Source organism: Paralichthys olivaceus, chromosome 16 (assembly GCF_024713975.1).
Source record: "Paralichthys olivaceus isolate ysfri-2021 chromosome 16, ASM2471397v2, whole genome shotgun sequence".
Classification (NCBI taxonomy): Eukaryota; Metazoa; Chordata; class Actinopteri; order Pleuronectiformes; family Paralichthyidae; genus Paralichthys; species Paralichthys olivaceus.
The window spans coordinates 19,988,675-20,005,080 of record NC_091108.1 but is presented as its reverse complement, the minus strand read 5'-3'; the positions used below and the strand labels follow the sequence as shown (position 1 = coordinate 20,005,080).

At 39.6% G+C, this 16,406-nt stretch overlaps 1 protein-coding gene across 1 annotated transcript in view; it reads right to left on the bottom strand.

Moving 5' to 3' along the window:
- The window catches only part of brinp2 (bone morphogenetic protein/retinoic acid inducible neural-specific 2), a 203,675-nt gene that overhangs the window by 38,154 nt on the left and 149,115 nt on the right, over positions 1 to 16,406 (bottom strand). The window contains exon 6 of the mRNA XM_020099489.2: positions 12,276 to 12,512. Coding sequence (XP_019955048.2) covers positions 12,276 to 12,512 — 237 coding nt within the window. The remainder of the gene's footprint in view (positions 1 to 12,275; positions 12,513 to 16,406) is intronic.

Genomic DNA, 16,406 nt, shown 5'->3' with positions numbered 1-16,406 from the left:
ACCCAGAGAGTGTTGCTACCCTGTGCATTGAAAAGATGACATCTGATCCTGACTCCTGACCAAGTGTAAGTAAGTGGTGACTTTGGAGTGACACTGCCCTGTCCACTAGACAAGAGCTGATGAATTGTGGGAAAAGGAGAAAACATTAACCCACCAAACACCTGACATGCAGCAAGAAGACTTTAAAGTAAAGGTGCATGGCTTATCATACAGATTCAAACCCAGTATGCTGTTTTATTTTTCCTAAAGAAAAATGAATACCTTCTTTTCATTATCATGGCTAAAACCCAGGACATTAAATAATACTCCCATTCAGCAGGGTTTTTCTCTTTCAGGCAGTAATGGCCAGTGTTCTTTTGTGATCTCTGATGTGATTGTCTAGTCGCTCAAGCCTGGCAGTAGAAGACACTCAATCTGTTACCACTCAGTTTCTGAATAACATCATGATGGTGGGGGGTGACCTTCACTTAGGGCTCCATGAAATCCATTAGAGATGATTTATGTTATTATAGGTAACTACGTAATATAGGACGAGATATTCACCATCTTTTCCAATATTCTTTTAGGTTTGAGAACATAGTTAACATGTAAGCGACATATTCATGGCTAATGAGCCATTGGCTCATTAAAGTTTGGCTTGGTTTAAAGAGCTGTGCCACCCACACTGGGTAATGGTTCAAGAAAGAAATGGTTGTTGTTGATTGCAGGTTATTGACAGGGCACAAACTCCAGTCTCCTGCATGAGAGTCAATCATGCTATAGACCAATCTAATATCCTTGCCTCCACACACTTACATTGAGTGTGTACATATAAATGGCACACTGTTTTCTGTATTAGTGCCAAAAGTTGGCATGTGATGTGAACTGTAATGGGAGGAATGTATAATCCCATAATCCCATCCAATAATCCCATTTTTGAGTTGAGATGAGACTCATACACATGAAAAATGCCACTTTAATCATGTGCAGAGCTGTTTACCTTTTATCATCTTTCTTCCACTGTGTTCTGTAAATCCCAACATGTTACAAGCTTAGTGCTTGCAGATGTTGTTACTAGAATAATAAATCGGTAACAACTGGTCTTAACACTCCTTGAGGTGGAACCTGCATAACATCCAGTGAATGCTGGAATAGCCCTTAGCTGGGAAAGGCACGTCTGAAGAGGTGGGTTTTGAAGGCCTTTTTGAATAATAACAGTGTGGGGGCATTTTTAAAGTGAGATGGCAATGACTTTCACACAGACAGGGTGGCGACTGAAAATGCCCTGCCACCCCAGGTTCAGTGCTTGGTCCCAGGGACCTGAGGGAGGTTGGCATCAGCAGATCTGAGGTGTCGGTCGGGGGTGTGCCAGGTTGGAGAAGTAGGGGGGAGCCAGGTTGTTGAGGGTCTTGTACGTGGTGAGTAGAATCTTGAAGTCTATCCTGTATTTTATTGGGAGCCAGTGGAGATCATGGAGGACTGGGGTGTAGCGAATTGAGTGGGTACTGGTAAGTAGGTGGACAGCAGAGGTCTGGACATACTGGAGTTTGTTTGTGGGACCAGAGAGTATACTGTTGCAGTAACATGTCACATGCATACATACAAGTGTGTGCAGTGCAGTCAGGATTACAGTGAAAATCATCCTACTGTTACTTTTACAGGCAGTTAATACTGTCAATAACATTTCCAACAGGCTAAATAACATAAGATTCAAGAAATACATTTTATTGCCTATTGTCTGCAGGTCTCTCACCCTCTGTTGTTGACTCTCACTCTCCCTTTACTTTCCTGACGTTTCATTTCTGTCTATGAATTGTAAAATAGAAAAATAATAAGAAAAGATAGGAAAGAGCCAAGAGTGAAGATCCATGTATTCCTGTTTTTCACCTCACTCCATTGCTTCCTTCTCCTATTGAAAGGTAGTGATGCATCACCAGGTTCTGACCCAGGTTTGCTGCTGCAGGTGAGGACACATTTTGACTTATCCACAAACCGCCACAAATACTGAATAAAACACTGCGTTACAGTCTATTCAAATATCGTGCACCAACTTAGCATACTTGTAACAACTTATGATTTCAATGCAGCGCTGCGATGCAAGGAAGACCACAGGAGGAAGACAATAGAGAGAATAAATACACAACATTAACAATTATATATATATATAATTGTTTTTTGGAACCTTATTGTACGTAAAAATTAAATATAAACTTGGACATAAAAGGGAGTGGTAAAATGATGCTTTCAGAGGAGATTGTGTTACCTTAGCTTTTAACAAATTAAATTACATGTTTGGACATGAACAAAGAAAGTGCTTTCATTATTATAGAGTGATGCTGGTGGTCATTCTTTAATGTTAAAAAATGTCCAAATTCGCAAATTAGAACCCTTTCCTTTTGTAGGAATAACTAGCAATACATCTTTTATGCAGATGATACTACCTTATACTTTGACAAAAAACCACCTCTCTTGGTATACACATCAACCAGCTCTAAAAAAAAATGTAATGTACTGTATCGCTGAGGACCTCATAATTACAGCAGCTTATTTTTTTAGAAAGAGGTCCATTGAGATGTTGGGGGGGGAGATTGTAGGATTATCATTTCTACATTATGGAGACGTCATTTACAGAGATGCCCCAATCCAAGTCAGTTTACAATTCCATTTAACTTACAAAAGCCCTGTGACGGCACAAACTCAACAGCTTCTACTGGGAATTCATCATCTCATTAGGAGCTCTGTCTGTGGCACACTATGGAGGAGGATTACTTCTCTCTCCTATTGTTCAGTGGTTAGCATTTACAAAGCTAGCCCTAGGGTACATTTACCTGAGAGGAACCTAGGATTATACTACAACGCATGTCATGTGTTCCAAATGGACACTGAGCATGTACGTATCGCTGTACACAGGAAGCATTTGGTTGTTAGTTGCAGAATTGTTGCAAATTGCTTGAATAACAGCACGTCTCACTACACAGTATCGTTATTAAATGCAGAATTTCACTGCACAGCAGCTGTTGGCAGAGGCAACAGGACCTGTGATGCTTGTACTTGATTATTCATGAAGTGAGGCTAATGCCAGTTGTTTTCTACCCGAAGGGGGTCATGTGATAGGAGCCTTATGAATCAGTGAAGGCTACTTCGTGACCGAAAACATCCAGAAAGCAAGCGGTTGGGAGTTTCTTCACCATTCTTCTCATACTAAAATGGGGCCAGCAGCATTTCTCAAATTCGCAGAGTTGATAGGTTTTCAGACAAAAGTGTAGAAGTGTGGATGAGGCCACGGTTGATGGACGGGGCAACAAACACTGGTTTCTTTCTCTCTGGTTAATTTGTTGACCCTAATCTTTCTGAACAATCTACCTTTTGTGATAAAGACAAAATCCATATTTTGCCCATAAATATTTACCTTGCTGGGTAATTCCACATCAGTGACAGGCAGCACTACTTAACCATAATCTTCTTGTTATAACTCGCAGCCATATATCATAGATGAATCCATAAATCCAGATCATAAATGTTTACAGCGTCCTCTCTCTATCTCATTACACATCTACTAATGTTTTCTTCATCTTCGATCTTTCTGATGTAGTCTTCCTCGTGTATTTTTACAATGCAGTACGTCTTCTAATTGTCTCTCTTCCTCCATTATGTTGATTAAAAAGCCTCCTTGAAAGCAAACACAAATCTGTTTGATACTCGGTACCACCTACAAATAGTCCTGGCATGGATTCCACTCAACGCTATCAGAACATCACCGCTTTAAATCTCTGCCCATTTCCTCCTTTATTGCCGTCATAAAGCATGCCGTCTCAGTGTGCAGATGTATGCACTTCCTGGAAATATCAAGACAACAAAAGAAGGAAGCATTATTTTAGTCCCACTGATACATTTAGCCTCCAATCAAGATTTGGCAATCTCATCCTTCTCATTTAATTTCATTCTCTAATTTCACAAGAGGACCATGTCTGGCACAGGCAGCGCTCCGCTTCCTCCATATTTCCTTCGTTTTTTTTCCCATTGTCTTTTTACTCAGTTGTTATCCAGGCTCGATTTCTGCCTTTCTTCCTTTTTTTTTTTCTACAGTAGGAATCCCGAACCAAATCTTTCTTCCAGAAATGCTTTTGTTACAGTCGTACTTTGAGTGTATATGGAAACATAAGCATGTGTTACACTGTGGATTAAGGGCTTCATTACAGTGCGGCACGCTCATCTCTCATCACTAGATGCACAAGAGCCTTTATATCATGGCATTATTTAAATTTCCATTTTTACTTCTAAAAAGAGCATGATATATGCACAAAATAACTTGGAAAGCATTACTATTGCAATTTGTGTTTTTTTTTTCATTTGAGAGGATGAGAGACCAGTGATTACTATGATGGATAGAGACTTAGCATTGATGATCCTCAAATGTAAATCTAAGGGAAATGTATTGCACTCAGCCCTTAGACCCATGGCAGCTCAGCAAGTCTTGATCAAAGGCCAAAGATATGCATGGTGCTGTACAAATATGTAATCAAGGAGGAAGCGGTAAACATTTGAGATTGGAAAAAACACTATAAGACAATCTTTATATCAACTGTGAACATGATCTGCTGCACCACCCCATTTTAATCATGTCTTTATCAATCAGAAAAGATATGTTGTAGATTAATGGGGAAAGGAATTTAATGAGGGAATTAATGAAAGTGGACAGGTTAATATCATAGTATTAAGATGACATTGCCATACAGGAAACTTGCGTGTTAAGGAATTTTGGAGAAACTTTATGGGTGAACTAATGGGGAGAAAACGGGTCACATTTTTAATTAAATAAGGGATTTATGGGTACCTTCATTTTACTGATGAACTTAAACATGTCCTTCTATTGTTGTTGAAGGGCTATGGATCAGAATGAAAACTTACCCTGCTGATTTGTACTTAAGTGGAGAGAAGCTGTGCTTTGCAGCGTTCATACTGACTCAATGACAACCTTGTCTTGGTTGCTCTTGTTGTTGTTATTCAACTTAATGTACTTTGCCTCACGATCTGACTGGCCATCTAATGGTAACATTACCAACCTGTTCCTTCACACATGAATGTTAAAAATTGGATCAGCAAGCCAAGCCCATCCAATTAACAGTGTGACTGGTGTTGAGCATTGTGATGCAGCACGTAGAATGGCTCCTCAGCTGAAATTCTGTATTGCTCATTGAAACAAAAAAAAAAAGAAGGATAAGAAAGTCAGAAGTTATGGTTCTGTTCATGAGCCAGTCGTAAAAGCAAATGCTGATATGGAATGTCATGTAATGCTAATGTGGTCAGTGGCAATGTTAGCATGCAAACAAAGAACAGACAAAAAAAACCAAAACAAATAGCTGTGGGTGAGAAAGCAGCATCATACACGTAGAAGACACAAACGTGTCAAGACAGCTTTAGGTGATAAGAGCCTACTCTGGAGTCAGTGTTCTGTAATAGAAATCATGTGATCACTGAAGCGGAATTGAAGCGGTATGTCCAGTCTCCGTCTGCCGCACTAACCCCCAACCTGAATACTGCAGAGAATGTGTTACTGTTGTAAAAGTGTCAGAGTGGAGAATCACCCATTGCATTGTGCATGTTTTAAAGGATAACTGAGGAGAAAGTCTGGATTCTCCAGAGATCTTCTGCAGGACACGTCTGAAAAATGGCTTAATAGTGGCAATCAGGGAATTTAGTTAGAATTTAGCAATCTCAGAGATCTTCAATTAGAAACATAAATGTCAAGCTACTATCTACCGCCCATGAAGACACTGGGAATTTAATTTGGGCCACAGGGAGCTGAAGAGCTGTAGGCAACAGGCCAAACATCTCCAACTTCTCTGCCAGGTAACCAACTCTGTGTCAAGGGGTTGACAGACATCTGCAGCAGGAAATCAGATTACTGTTGCTCACAGAATAATGGAAATGGAATTATTGACTGACATCTTTATTAAAATGACAACAGCTGGTTTTGCTGCCTCCACTATTCTGTTTCCTGTAGAATACCACAGGTGCTGTAAAGACCAAGGTGTTGCTGAATCAACCAGGACTGCAACTTCTAAAATGTCACATCTACATCCTGATCACTTGCTTCCAACAGTTATCTAAAGAACTGATTTACCAACTGAGGAGATCCAACATTATTCTGATATAAATCCCTCCTCTGACCAACATCCACTAGATCCAGCAGATGATGTAAGAAGAGAAGTCTTTCTCTTAATAAAAATGAGGAGTTTTCCTCTTCTCTCCATCGCTCTCTCTCATGGGACAATATAACGCAGCCTCGTTGTTACCCTTGGAACAGGGAATTGAATCCCAATTACAGAGAGGCTCCATCTTATGTTTCTTATATGAGAGGTGACCTCATAAGTGAGTTACACCCTGTCCTCACTCCCTGCAACATGCACAGTGGCAGAGACCTCACTGCTCACACCACCTGGCTTCATCTTCACTTCATGTAACTCACTCGTTTCTTACTTGAAATAAAAAGTCAGGCACTCAATATGACAATTACTCAGTCGTAGATATATGTGCCGTTGCAAATACCCAGTAGTGTCTGAAATGTGTGTTAATCCACAGCTGGAAATAGTCCCCAACAAGTACAATTTTTTTTCCAACTTCCAATCAGTTTATGTTGTTTATTGCATGATTAGTTTGGACAAATCATTGGAGTTTTTTTACAAAATGAAAAATATTATATTATGATGTGTATGATGCATAAGATATGATTTGATCATATGTGGAATGCATATCTCGCGAACCCTTCATCTTACCGGCACACTTTGCATGTGGATTGTACATCGCCTGAGGAAGTGCAGTGCCGAATTTGTTGCGATTTGGACACATGATATGTTCAATATTAATACACTTTGATTTGACAGGCGGCCACAGCTCTGTAGCAGTCAGTGGGGGCAGGGCAGTGTGACTTCAGTCTGTGGACCAAACTGAACATGTCTTCTTCTATGTCCTTGGGTAAACTGCAGCAGTGGGAGGCAACTAAATAATATCTGTCCTGCCACATCATTTTGATAATTTGAATATTTTTCTTTCACCATATTGGACTGACACAGACATTCACTGGTGTCGCCGGTGCAGATCATGACAACAACATTCATAGAATCAGTTTAGCAAAGTCTCCAAAGTAAAAGAACGTGCATTTTGTTACTGCAATGCTTTATATCGAGCTGAATTACTGAGCTTTTATTTTGAAATGTGTGAACTTGGGTGTGAGGATTGTGTCATTTGCTTAACAGCTCACTGCAATGTATGTAAAAATAAAGTAAATCATTCAATCTTGCATGAACAGTGATAAAGCAGTTTTATGAAAACTATTCTATATACTTGATATACAATACAATCTTCACTGCAGATAAGCCAGACAGGATGAACACATGTTTTCAAACTTGACTTAACCATTCACTTTATTAGCAAAATGTTTAATATCCTGTAAGTAACATGATATAAACAAAGTTCTCCATGTTAACAATCTGTCACTGTAATTGTGTGTGTGAGAGAGAGAGAGAGGAGTGGGGGGGAGATAAAAAGTACAGAGACAATGAATACTGACTTACAATAGAGTACTGAAAGTCAAACATTATTTGCCATGCAGATTGCCCTCCTGCCAACACCCTGCATTCACTTTTCACCCCAACCTGCCTCTGCATGAGGCGACTGCATGTGTGAGTGGATTGTGCCTTCCCTCAAATTAGATAAAACTTTGATGATCCCCTGGATAAATGCCTGCGGGTGCACTGTATGTGCATGTCTGCGCCGTCTGTCCTCATGTGCGCGCAACAAACCAGGAAGCCTTTTGTGATATTCTTAGCTCGTTACCCAAACATAGTCTCTAAAAGTACATAAAGGCCTTGCTGGCTGTGACAAACAGTGGAAAAGGTAAGCTAGAGAAAAAAAAAACCACAACATCAGCAGAACAAGAAAAGCCTGACAAATATTTGTCTTCCTCCTCTGTGAGACTGTCAGTGCATCTTTACAAAGATTTCATATGCAGCAAAAAATACAAAAACACAACCTTGCAAATTCATGGGCTGAAGCGTTGAGAATCAAACAATTTTTATGTTTTAAAAATGTAGTGATTTACCAGATTTTGTCACCAAACGTACAAGTTCCTAGAATGTGACAGATTTAGGTCCCCACAATATCAGTAACAGCTAGCCATCTCTTTTTTTCCAACTTATACACACACAGTCGTGTCTCCATAACTGCCTTCAGATGTGCTGAATTTAGGATCATTTCCTGAAATTATCCAGAGGGGCTGTATGTGAGAACGAATAGTCAGTTGCTGATTATCCACGGAATTCAGTACGCGCAAGGCGGGCGCTGAAAATAAAGAACTGGTATACCTCAGAATGAAAAAGAGGCCATGCATGTAGAAGAAGCACACATAGATGGCAACGTGGAAAGACGAGACTCGACAGCTCATGAGGACATTACACTAACTTACATTAACTTTCCTGAAGACGTACTCCGACCTTAAAGTGGACCTGTTCTGCTCATTTCCAGTCCTCTTTGATTTATTCTTGAACTCCACTAGAGTATTTTAACACTATTTACAGTTCAAAACCCCTCTATATATCTTATACTGGCCCTCTATGGATCCTGCAGTTCCCGGTCTTCACTGAAACGGCTGGATTTAGCTCCTGCGTCTTCAAGGCCCACCTCCCTATTAGACCACTCCTGAGTAGAGCATTTGCAGACTGAGCAGGTAGGTGTGTCCTTCTGCTGAGTGGGCGTGGTTATATCCAAATATTGAAGTTCAAGGTAATCTCAGAATTCCCAGTGTGACAAAAACCGTTGGAAACCAGATGTTAACAAAAAAAAAAAGTCCTGCTCCTTGTGGCTTACATGCATCTAGCCAATGTTTTGAAACTCTAACCACGTTTAATATGAAAATCCAACATTGTAAGCTGTACCTCTGAAAATAAGAAAATGCACAATAGGTCCCCTTTAACCATAGCCAATACTCTGCTAACCCTAACATAACCTTACCTTACCCTGACCTTAAACCAGGTTTTTGCCTTAAAATGTTGCTTGTATTTTGTTGCCATGAGTATAACAAGTCTTCTTGTGCGTGTTAATTAATCTTGGACTCCACTACAAGTTAAACCTACACACACACACACACGTTTGCCTCTAATTAAATCTGCCTCAACTTTTCAAGTCATTAAGAAGTGAGTTGGTGATAAGTTGAGAGATATATAATAAAACAAAAACAAAAAGCTACTTAGAGAATGGCCTTATGTCTGGTTATTTATCATTGCGGCAGTGGATGACACCCGTGTCTCACTCTCTGTGATGAATAGTTTCCAAGAAGCAGTTTGCTGAAAATGGATTTCAGGAGAATAGGATTATACACCTGATGGGGTCTGCATCACTGCGGCCCAGCGTGCCAAGACACTGCTTTCACACTTACAGGTTTCAAAACATTGTCATGCATTACTATTTGGTTTTTAACAATGTAGCAGCTTCGAACAGTAAATCAAACAAAGATAATCTCTTGAGTTGAGAGAATTTTAAATCCAAGTTTTCTTTAATTATCGAGCATCTTAATATAGTTTAGCTGTAAATGAGTCCCACTGTGCTGAAGCTGTGTTCTAGATTTCAGATGAGGGGGAACCGATCTACACACATGTCCTCATATCTTCAGATGCTTTATTCTTAACTTTTAAGTATTAATAACAAAGTTACAACTGGTGCTCCCTCTTAACTCTCTTCTACAGTTAATATGTTACAACTATTACTACCATTACTAATCCTTCAGATCCTAAGTGCCATGCTGCTATCAGTCAGTTGATATGAGCTCTTAAATAATGATTCTGCCTTATGACAACACAGCTCAGTTGATATTGTATTTAAAGGTTTAATTCCCCCAACAAGTTAACAAATGATAAAATAAGCAACGTCTGGGGCTAAACTGGAGCATTGAAAACAATGTGACAGTGAAGTCCAGAAGGGCTAGAACCATGATCAGTCCAAAAACTCAAGTCAATAATACTGAAGGTAAAACATCTGAAAAAACTAAATCAGCAAAGACTGATCCAGAAAACATCTCTGAGGGTTTGTCAGTAAGATGGACTATATCCCTGACTCCATGTACCAAACTAAAAAGTTAAATCACAAGCAAATATTTTTCCCCAAGATGGCTTCTTCTGTCCCTTCAGTTATTTCTTATTCTACAGATGTTCTCACATCGTTCTCACTACCCTGAAGACTCTGGCTCCAGATGACATCAGCAAATCATTTAGTGAAGTTATTACGATTTATTTACAGCTGTAGTTAAAGGTATTAGATTTAGACCCAAGAGAACTTAAATAAAATTTCCCTTTAATTGAAATGATTTTTTTCTCTTAAAAGAAGAAATAGCACATCATAAGTCCTACAAAGACTTGTCAGACAACATCCCTTCACCCCATCAATTAAAAATGTAGATAAAACCTGTTCTTCCTTTGCTGCATCAGTTCTGTTTGTGCGAGTATTATCCATGTAACACTAACTCACCCTCAGACACAGCAGGTAATATGCAGCATACTGAAGTTATAGAAGCTCACACATGAGGCTTCTATATAACATGTTTGTCTTAATGAAGAAAATGAGCAGGGGCTGAACTGTTATCCAATAGATTATTGAACATCCTCCATGACTAAGCTGTGTTTGTCGATATCACAAGTGATTACGAGCACAGTTTGAACACTTCACAGGTACACAGTGCAGAAATTGAGTGTTATTGAGAATAAATCATCACCATCCTACCTGCTGCATGTGGGACTGGAACATTATTATGCAACACAATCTCAGTCCAGCTGTCAAAGCTTCACTGTGACACCTTCACTACCTCCTCAGCCTGACGCAGAATCAAAATGTCATAATAACGGAGCACTTGCACTGAGTATTTTATGTATGCATAATTTCAGTCTTGGTCAATTTAACACTTGAAGTTACTGGTGAGTTACATCATTTGCACTTTAATACTTCAGGTCACAAAAAAAACTATTGAAATTTTAATAAAAAAGTCAGTCAATAAAAGACCTTTTTCAATCATTTTGTGAGCAACTTCAATGTGAATGTTATGCTGCACTTGACATGAGTCTGTGAATGGCAGGATAACGTGAAAAGGTTGGTATCCACCATGAGCAGATGGAGGTGTCCAGCCTGTCGACATGACACAGTAACGATAATGACACTGTAAACTCAATGTTTAACTTCATAAATATAACTTTTGGTTTGTCGGTTAGAAGCTTTTGATGTGAATCTGCAGCAGAAGGAATCGTTGGTGGGCCATAGGCTCACTCACCATTTTACTTCAATAAAAAATGTTCTTTTTAAGTTTAAAATATTTGATGATTTATTTATCATCCACACATTATTATGTGCACATTAAAAAAAGAAGAATAGATATTCCAAAAAAACTCATGTTTGCATACTTAGCTGTAAACCAAGTTATATGACTGTTCTGTGTGACACTACATTGAAGCTGGTTTCAATATCACATTTATTAGAAAAATCTACATTCACCATGTCTTGGACCTTGCAGTCAGAACTCTCTAATCAAAGATTGCCCGCGACACCAGCAACTGCTCCTGAGTAAGAAACTGGAAAACTGAGCTCATTTTCAAATCTATGCTCAAACCAAATCCCAAAACCAGTCCATCAGAGACGTCCCCCAACCTCACCTGCCCCTCCATATCCACAGCCTCTTTAGCCTCGGCTTGTCGTGTTAAGTACAGGGCTTCTCTCCTCCAGAGTTTCCAGGTGGCCAAGAGCACGGCTGCCAGTGCCAGTAGTTCAAACAGCTTGGGAGCGCCGGCTGTCTCAGACATGGTTGCTTTAGCCTCAGCTGTCTCAGTAAAGCTGCCTGTGCTGAACGGCTCAGGACGACGAAGCCTCTACTTCATGCAACATATCTGTCACAGAAGTGTGTGTGCGGCTACTGGAGTGCTCATAGCTAAACAATGTAGATAGGTGGGCTGCCATTCCAAACTTAAAGTTATTAGAACATTTCTATGCATACAGCTTCATTTCATCATATTTAAGTATCCAAAAGTGCCACAAAATAGCCACAATCGCCATGACAACATATACTCTCCATGGAATGGTTAAATATGGGTTAAGTTAAATTTTAAAGCCAAAAACCCCATTGATCCCTAACACATCACTGTTGTGATAAGTCAATCCAGAAAATAAACAGACTGTCCTTTGTCACCAAACTAGAACCTGATTCACCACGAGCTCATTGTAAGCAGCGCAACATGTCTCGTGCAAACCATCACAGCCCATACCTGATTCCATGAACTCTTGGTTAAAGCCGCTCCAGGCCTCCTTGCTCTTCTCCAGGTTCTCCTCCATGACCTTGATGTCCGCGAAGGGACAGTTGCATTCTGGGAAGCGGGAAGAGCACCGGCACCAGCAGTCGTTGTTGCGGCAGAGCAACTCACCCTCTGAGTTGCAGGCCACATAGCTGAGGGCTGCCTCCACAAATCGCCCACGCAGGAACTCTGGAAGGACATCTTGCAAGCCTGTGAAAATAAAAATAAAATAAATACATGGTGAGGTTTCCTTCATTTTCAGAGTTAAGTTTATTTATTTCATTTCTTTTGCAAGCTGGTTCAACATGATATTTTTGTAAGGGCTGAAAGGGGAAGTGTTGAGAATGCTGCACTGCAGAAAAAGGAATTTCTTGATATTAGAGTAAATAAAGTGGATGTACATTTTTGAACATGTAACATGATATTCAATGCCATGTAGTCAGTCTATGAAACCAAAGTGACAGCTCTAATTCAAGCTCTACTATACACAGCTATTGAAATGCCTATCTGCGCCCGCAGTGTGCATACTATCATTATTGAATATTGTGATACTGACACTAATAACCTGTCTTATCGCGTCTGAGGCCGATAGCAATGACATGTTTAAAGACAACGGCTCATCAACTGGCTCGGTCTATTTGCGCACCCGCATATGTGTGTGTTGAGGGGGGGTCACTTGACCACGTTTCAAATGGTTCACTGTTTGTAGCTGATTGGTGGAGAAGCCTCAGCTGCAGTTGCCATGCTATTATTACAGAGACAAGAGAACAGAATAGAAATAGAAACATTCGTCTCCTCATATGTTTCAGTGGCAGCTCTTGCTACAGGGTGTGTGTTCATATACAATGAGGTTTGAAGCCTGGCCACAGGCACGGTTTAGCAAATTCAGAGCTAGAAACTGTGAAGTCACCAAAAACAACCTGCTGCCCTAGAGGCCTCATTTATAACCATTGCGTACACACAAAACTGGGCCCGAAAGATGAGGACACTACTTCTAACGCAAATGTTGGGATGTATAAAAAAAACTTGACAGTAGAATGTATGCAATTGTACGCCAACTCTGGGACATGGGTACGAACATTTTGGAGATGGTAAAATGACGATACAGACGTGAACTGATGCCAGATTATTGATCCACTTCATCATTATAACCAACAGCGTTATTAGTGCTCGTACAACACAACTGTTCCATAGGAATCTTCAATTGAAAAAAGGTATAAACCAACTTACAGAAAATGACTTTGAGATATCATTAAACAGCAGAGTTGAAGAGACGAGTCATCAATAGTTTTTGATAATATCTTCTATCATGAAGTACGACTTGAGTTTTCATTGAGTGTGTGTGTGTGTGTGTGTGTGCGTGTAAAATCGCTGCAGTGAAGGTGACTGTGCCATCAGGCGCACAGAGTGCACTGGAGATCACTTACAAAAAACTAAAAAAACTTCAGTTTCAAATTGCCATTTCCAAATAATATCCCAAGGTGGAGGTTAGGATCCACTGATGAGTGAAGTATTCGGTCCGATTGCTCTGAATATATAAATACTGCGGTGACACTCGTGCCTAATGCTGCGTGACGAATGCACACGAGAGGAAGGATGAGGAGGAAACGAGTGTTCAGCAATGACTGATCAGCTGATATAGATTCTATAGATCTGTGATCCTGGATCTTTGTGCTGAACTGAGTCCAGCATTACACAGATCGACCTGACAGAACCGAACCATCCCAGTGCAAACACAAGTTCTCTCTGGTTTATCAGCCGACAGGTGCATACCTGTGCTATGATTAGCACTGTCTAATATTAACCTTTCTATGTAAATCCTTTTTTTAATCGTTTAAAAAAATATAATTTATAGATTGGGGACATCACAGCTGTTTCTGAATGTAATAATCCTGCATATTGGGATTTTTCAAATACGAACAGGCGATACAACAAGTTCCCTTATATTCTGACTCCGAAGTGTTTTGTTTGCCTCCACCTTTGAATTAGGTTTTTTCGTATTCACTCACTGTATTATTTGCAGCAGCAGTGTCTCAGTATGTTTTCTTTCTGTCTTCACCTCCACCTCCCTAACAAACAGACCATGATTGTTTAGCACAATAATTTAATATTCATGAGCTGATTGCATGACCATTTATGGTTGAATGTGGGCGTGTAGAGGGCGTACTTTGAGACGTTTCCAGGTGGAGTGAGATTCAGGTGAGCAGTTTTTAGCCTTTGTGCACACGTACACTTTTAATATGAATCCTACACACTGTTCTATAAATGAGGCCCCAGGTTGTTTCCTATTTATTACCTCTTCCCTCTTCTTAATAGAGAAACTCAAAGAATTATGATGGCTTTTTCTTTTTACAATAGAGGTGCAATTAAATGTGGTCCACTTTCTTTTTGTTTTTTTAAAGCATTGCCTATAATAATTATGGGAAGGGTGGATTTAAAACCATCAACACAAGAGGACAACTTTTCCCATTAAATGATTTGCCCCAACCCAGAAATATTGTTAACAGAAAAATAACTTTCTCAAGTGCATGGGCGGGGGGCAGGAACATTCTGATGAGGATGCTTAATAAAATAAGAGGAAACTGGAGATAAACTGGAAAATAGGAACAATCCACTGGAACTTCTTTTCTTTTTCATGAAGATTTGAGTCTAAAGACAAGAGCAAAAACTAACAGCTGTAGCTAACTTCTCTTTGTCCCAAGACATAGAGAAAATTATAGCAATGCAATTGAGAGGTATGTTTTTCTTCTAGTAAAGGTACTTTGTTGAGGCTTTGTTCCCAACTAAGTATAAGTGTAAGTATAAACACACTACTTTATTTTACCTCCTAGTTTAGTTCCCTTGACTCCCTTATTAAAATAACAGTGAATAGGAAACCTCTGTTTCTGTGTTACCTTAACTCTGGAACAGAATATATTCCACTGTGCTGCATTCAGAAGTGTCTCAGTAGAACTCTCAGCACAATCTTTTTCTTTTCAAAACTTTAACAACAGACTTCACCTGGCTCAGACCCAAAATGGGACAAACTCTAATATTGAATCAATAAAAAGGCAGCCAGCTTTCAGAGTGCAGTGTGCCATCCCAGCATACATGACCAACTTAGCACTGAAAAATGCACTGGATTAAACCTTTTGAGTGAATTTAACAATCTAATGAAGCAGCCATTTTTACAGAATGTGTTTTGAGAAGCCAGAGTAAGCAAAGTGAAGATGTAGATCATTAAATAAGGATGGTTGAAATCCATTTAGCTGCTTTAGTTTCGAGGTCCTGTTAGTGCCATGCTGGCCCACTGTCACATTTGACTTGAGACAGAGAAAGGCTGTGTCAGACAGCATGTAGAAGTGTAGTAAGAGCATGAGTGCATGTGTAATGCAGGTAACTATGGGTACAAATGTAAAGTGGAAAATGTGTGTATATTTTGTACATTTATTTGGAAAATGTTGGTGTTTGTGAGTATTGGGTAATAGATTCATTTAATTTGATGAAATGTCTATCTAATCTCAATGTGCCCACGATAGTTTTTTAAATAAATATTTCTGAGGAATTGTTTGAGCTATATGTTTGTAATAAGGTATCCTGTATGTGACTGAGTTATGTGAGAATGTGAAATACTGTGAGTGTTAAGCAATAAACAATCACTGGCTTGGCCAAGACAAACTCTGATCTCCTCTTCATCCTCACTTTATTCTCAGCCTTTGCATCCCTTGCTACCAGTCCAGAATCTCTCAATGTCAGGTTACATAAGTTTGTACAGTCCTTTAAGTATGCAGCACAATTTAAAAAGGGATTCACTACACACACTTTAAAATGGATTAACTTTCTTATATAGTTACAAAATTAAATTTGGGACCCAACCTACTGGTTCCAAAGCCACTAATAAATGCTCCTGCTGTGGGAATCGCGCTCCGTCTTCGTGTCTTCGCAGCAGGGAAACATCACAGTTTCAATTTCACCACTTTCATGCTTTGAATCATATTCAAAAAACAGTCATATGCTAATTACCGTGCCAACGTTTCATGACTGCACAGTGTATTACACTCAATTGAGAGTTGCTGTGTGATTTCAAAAATGCATCATCTGCGAGAAACCAGCAGGCAGCTTTTA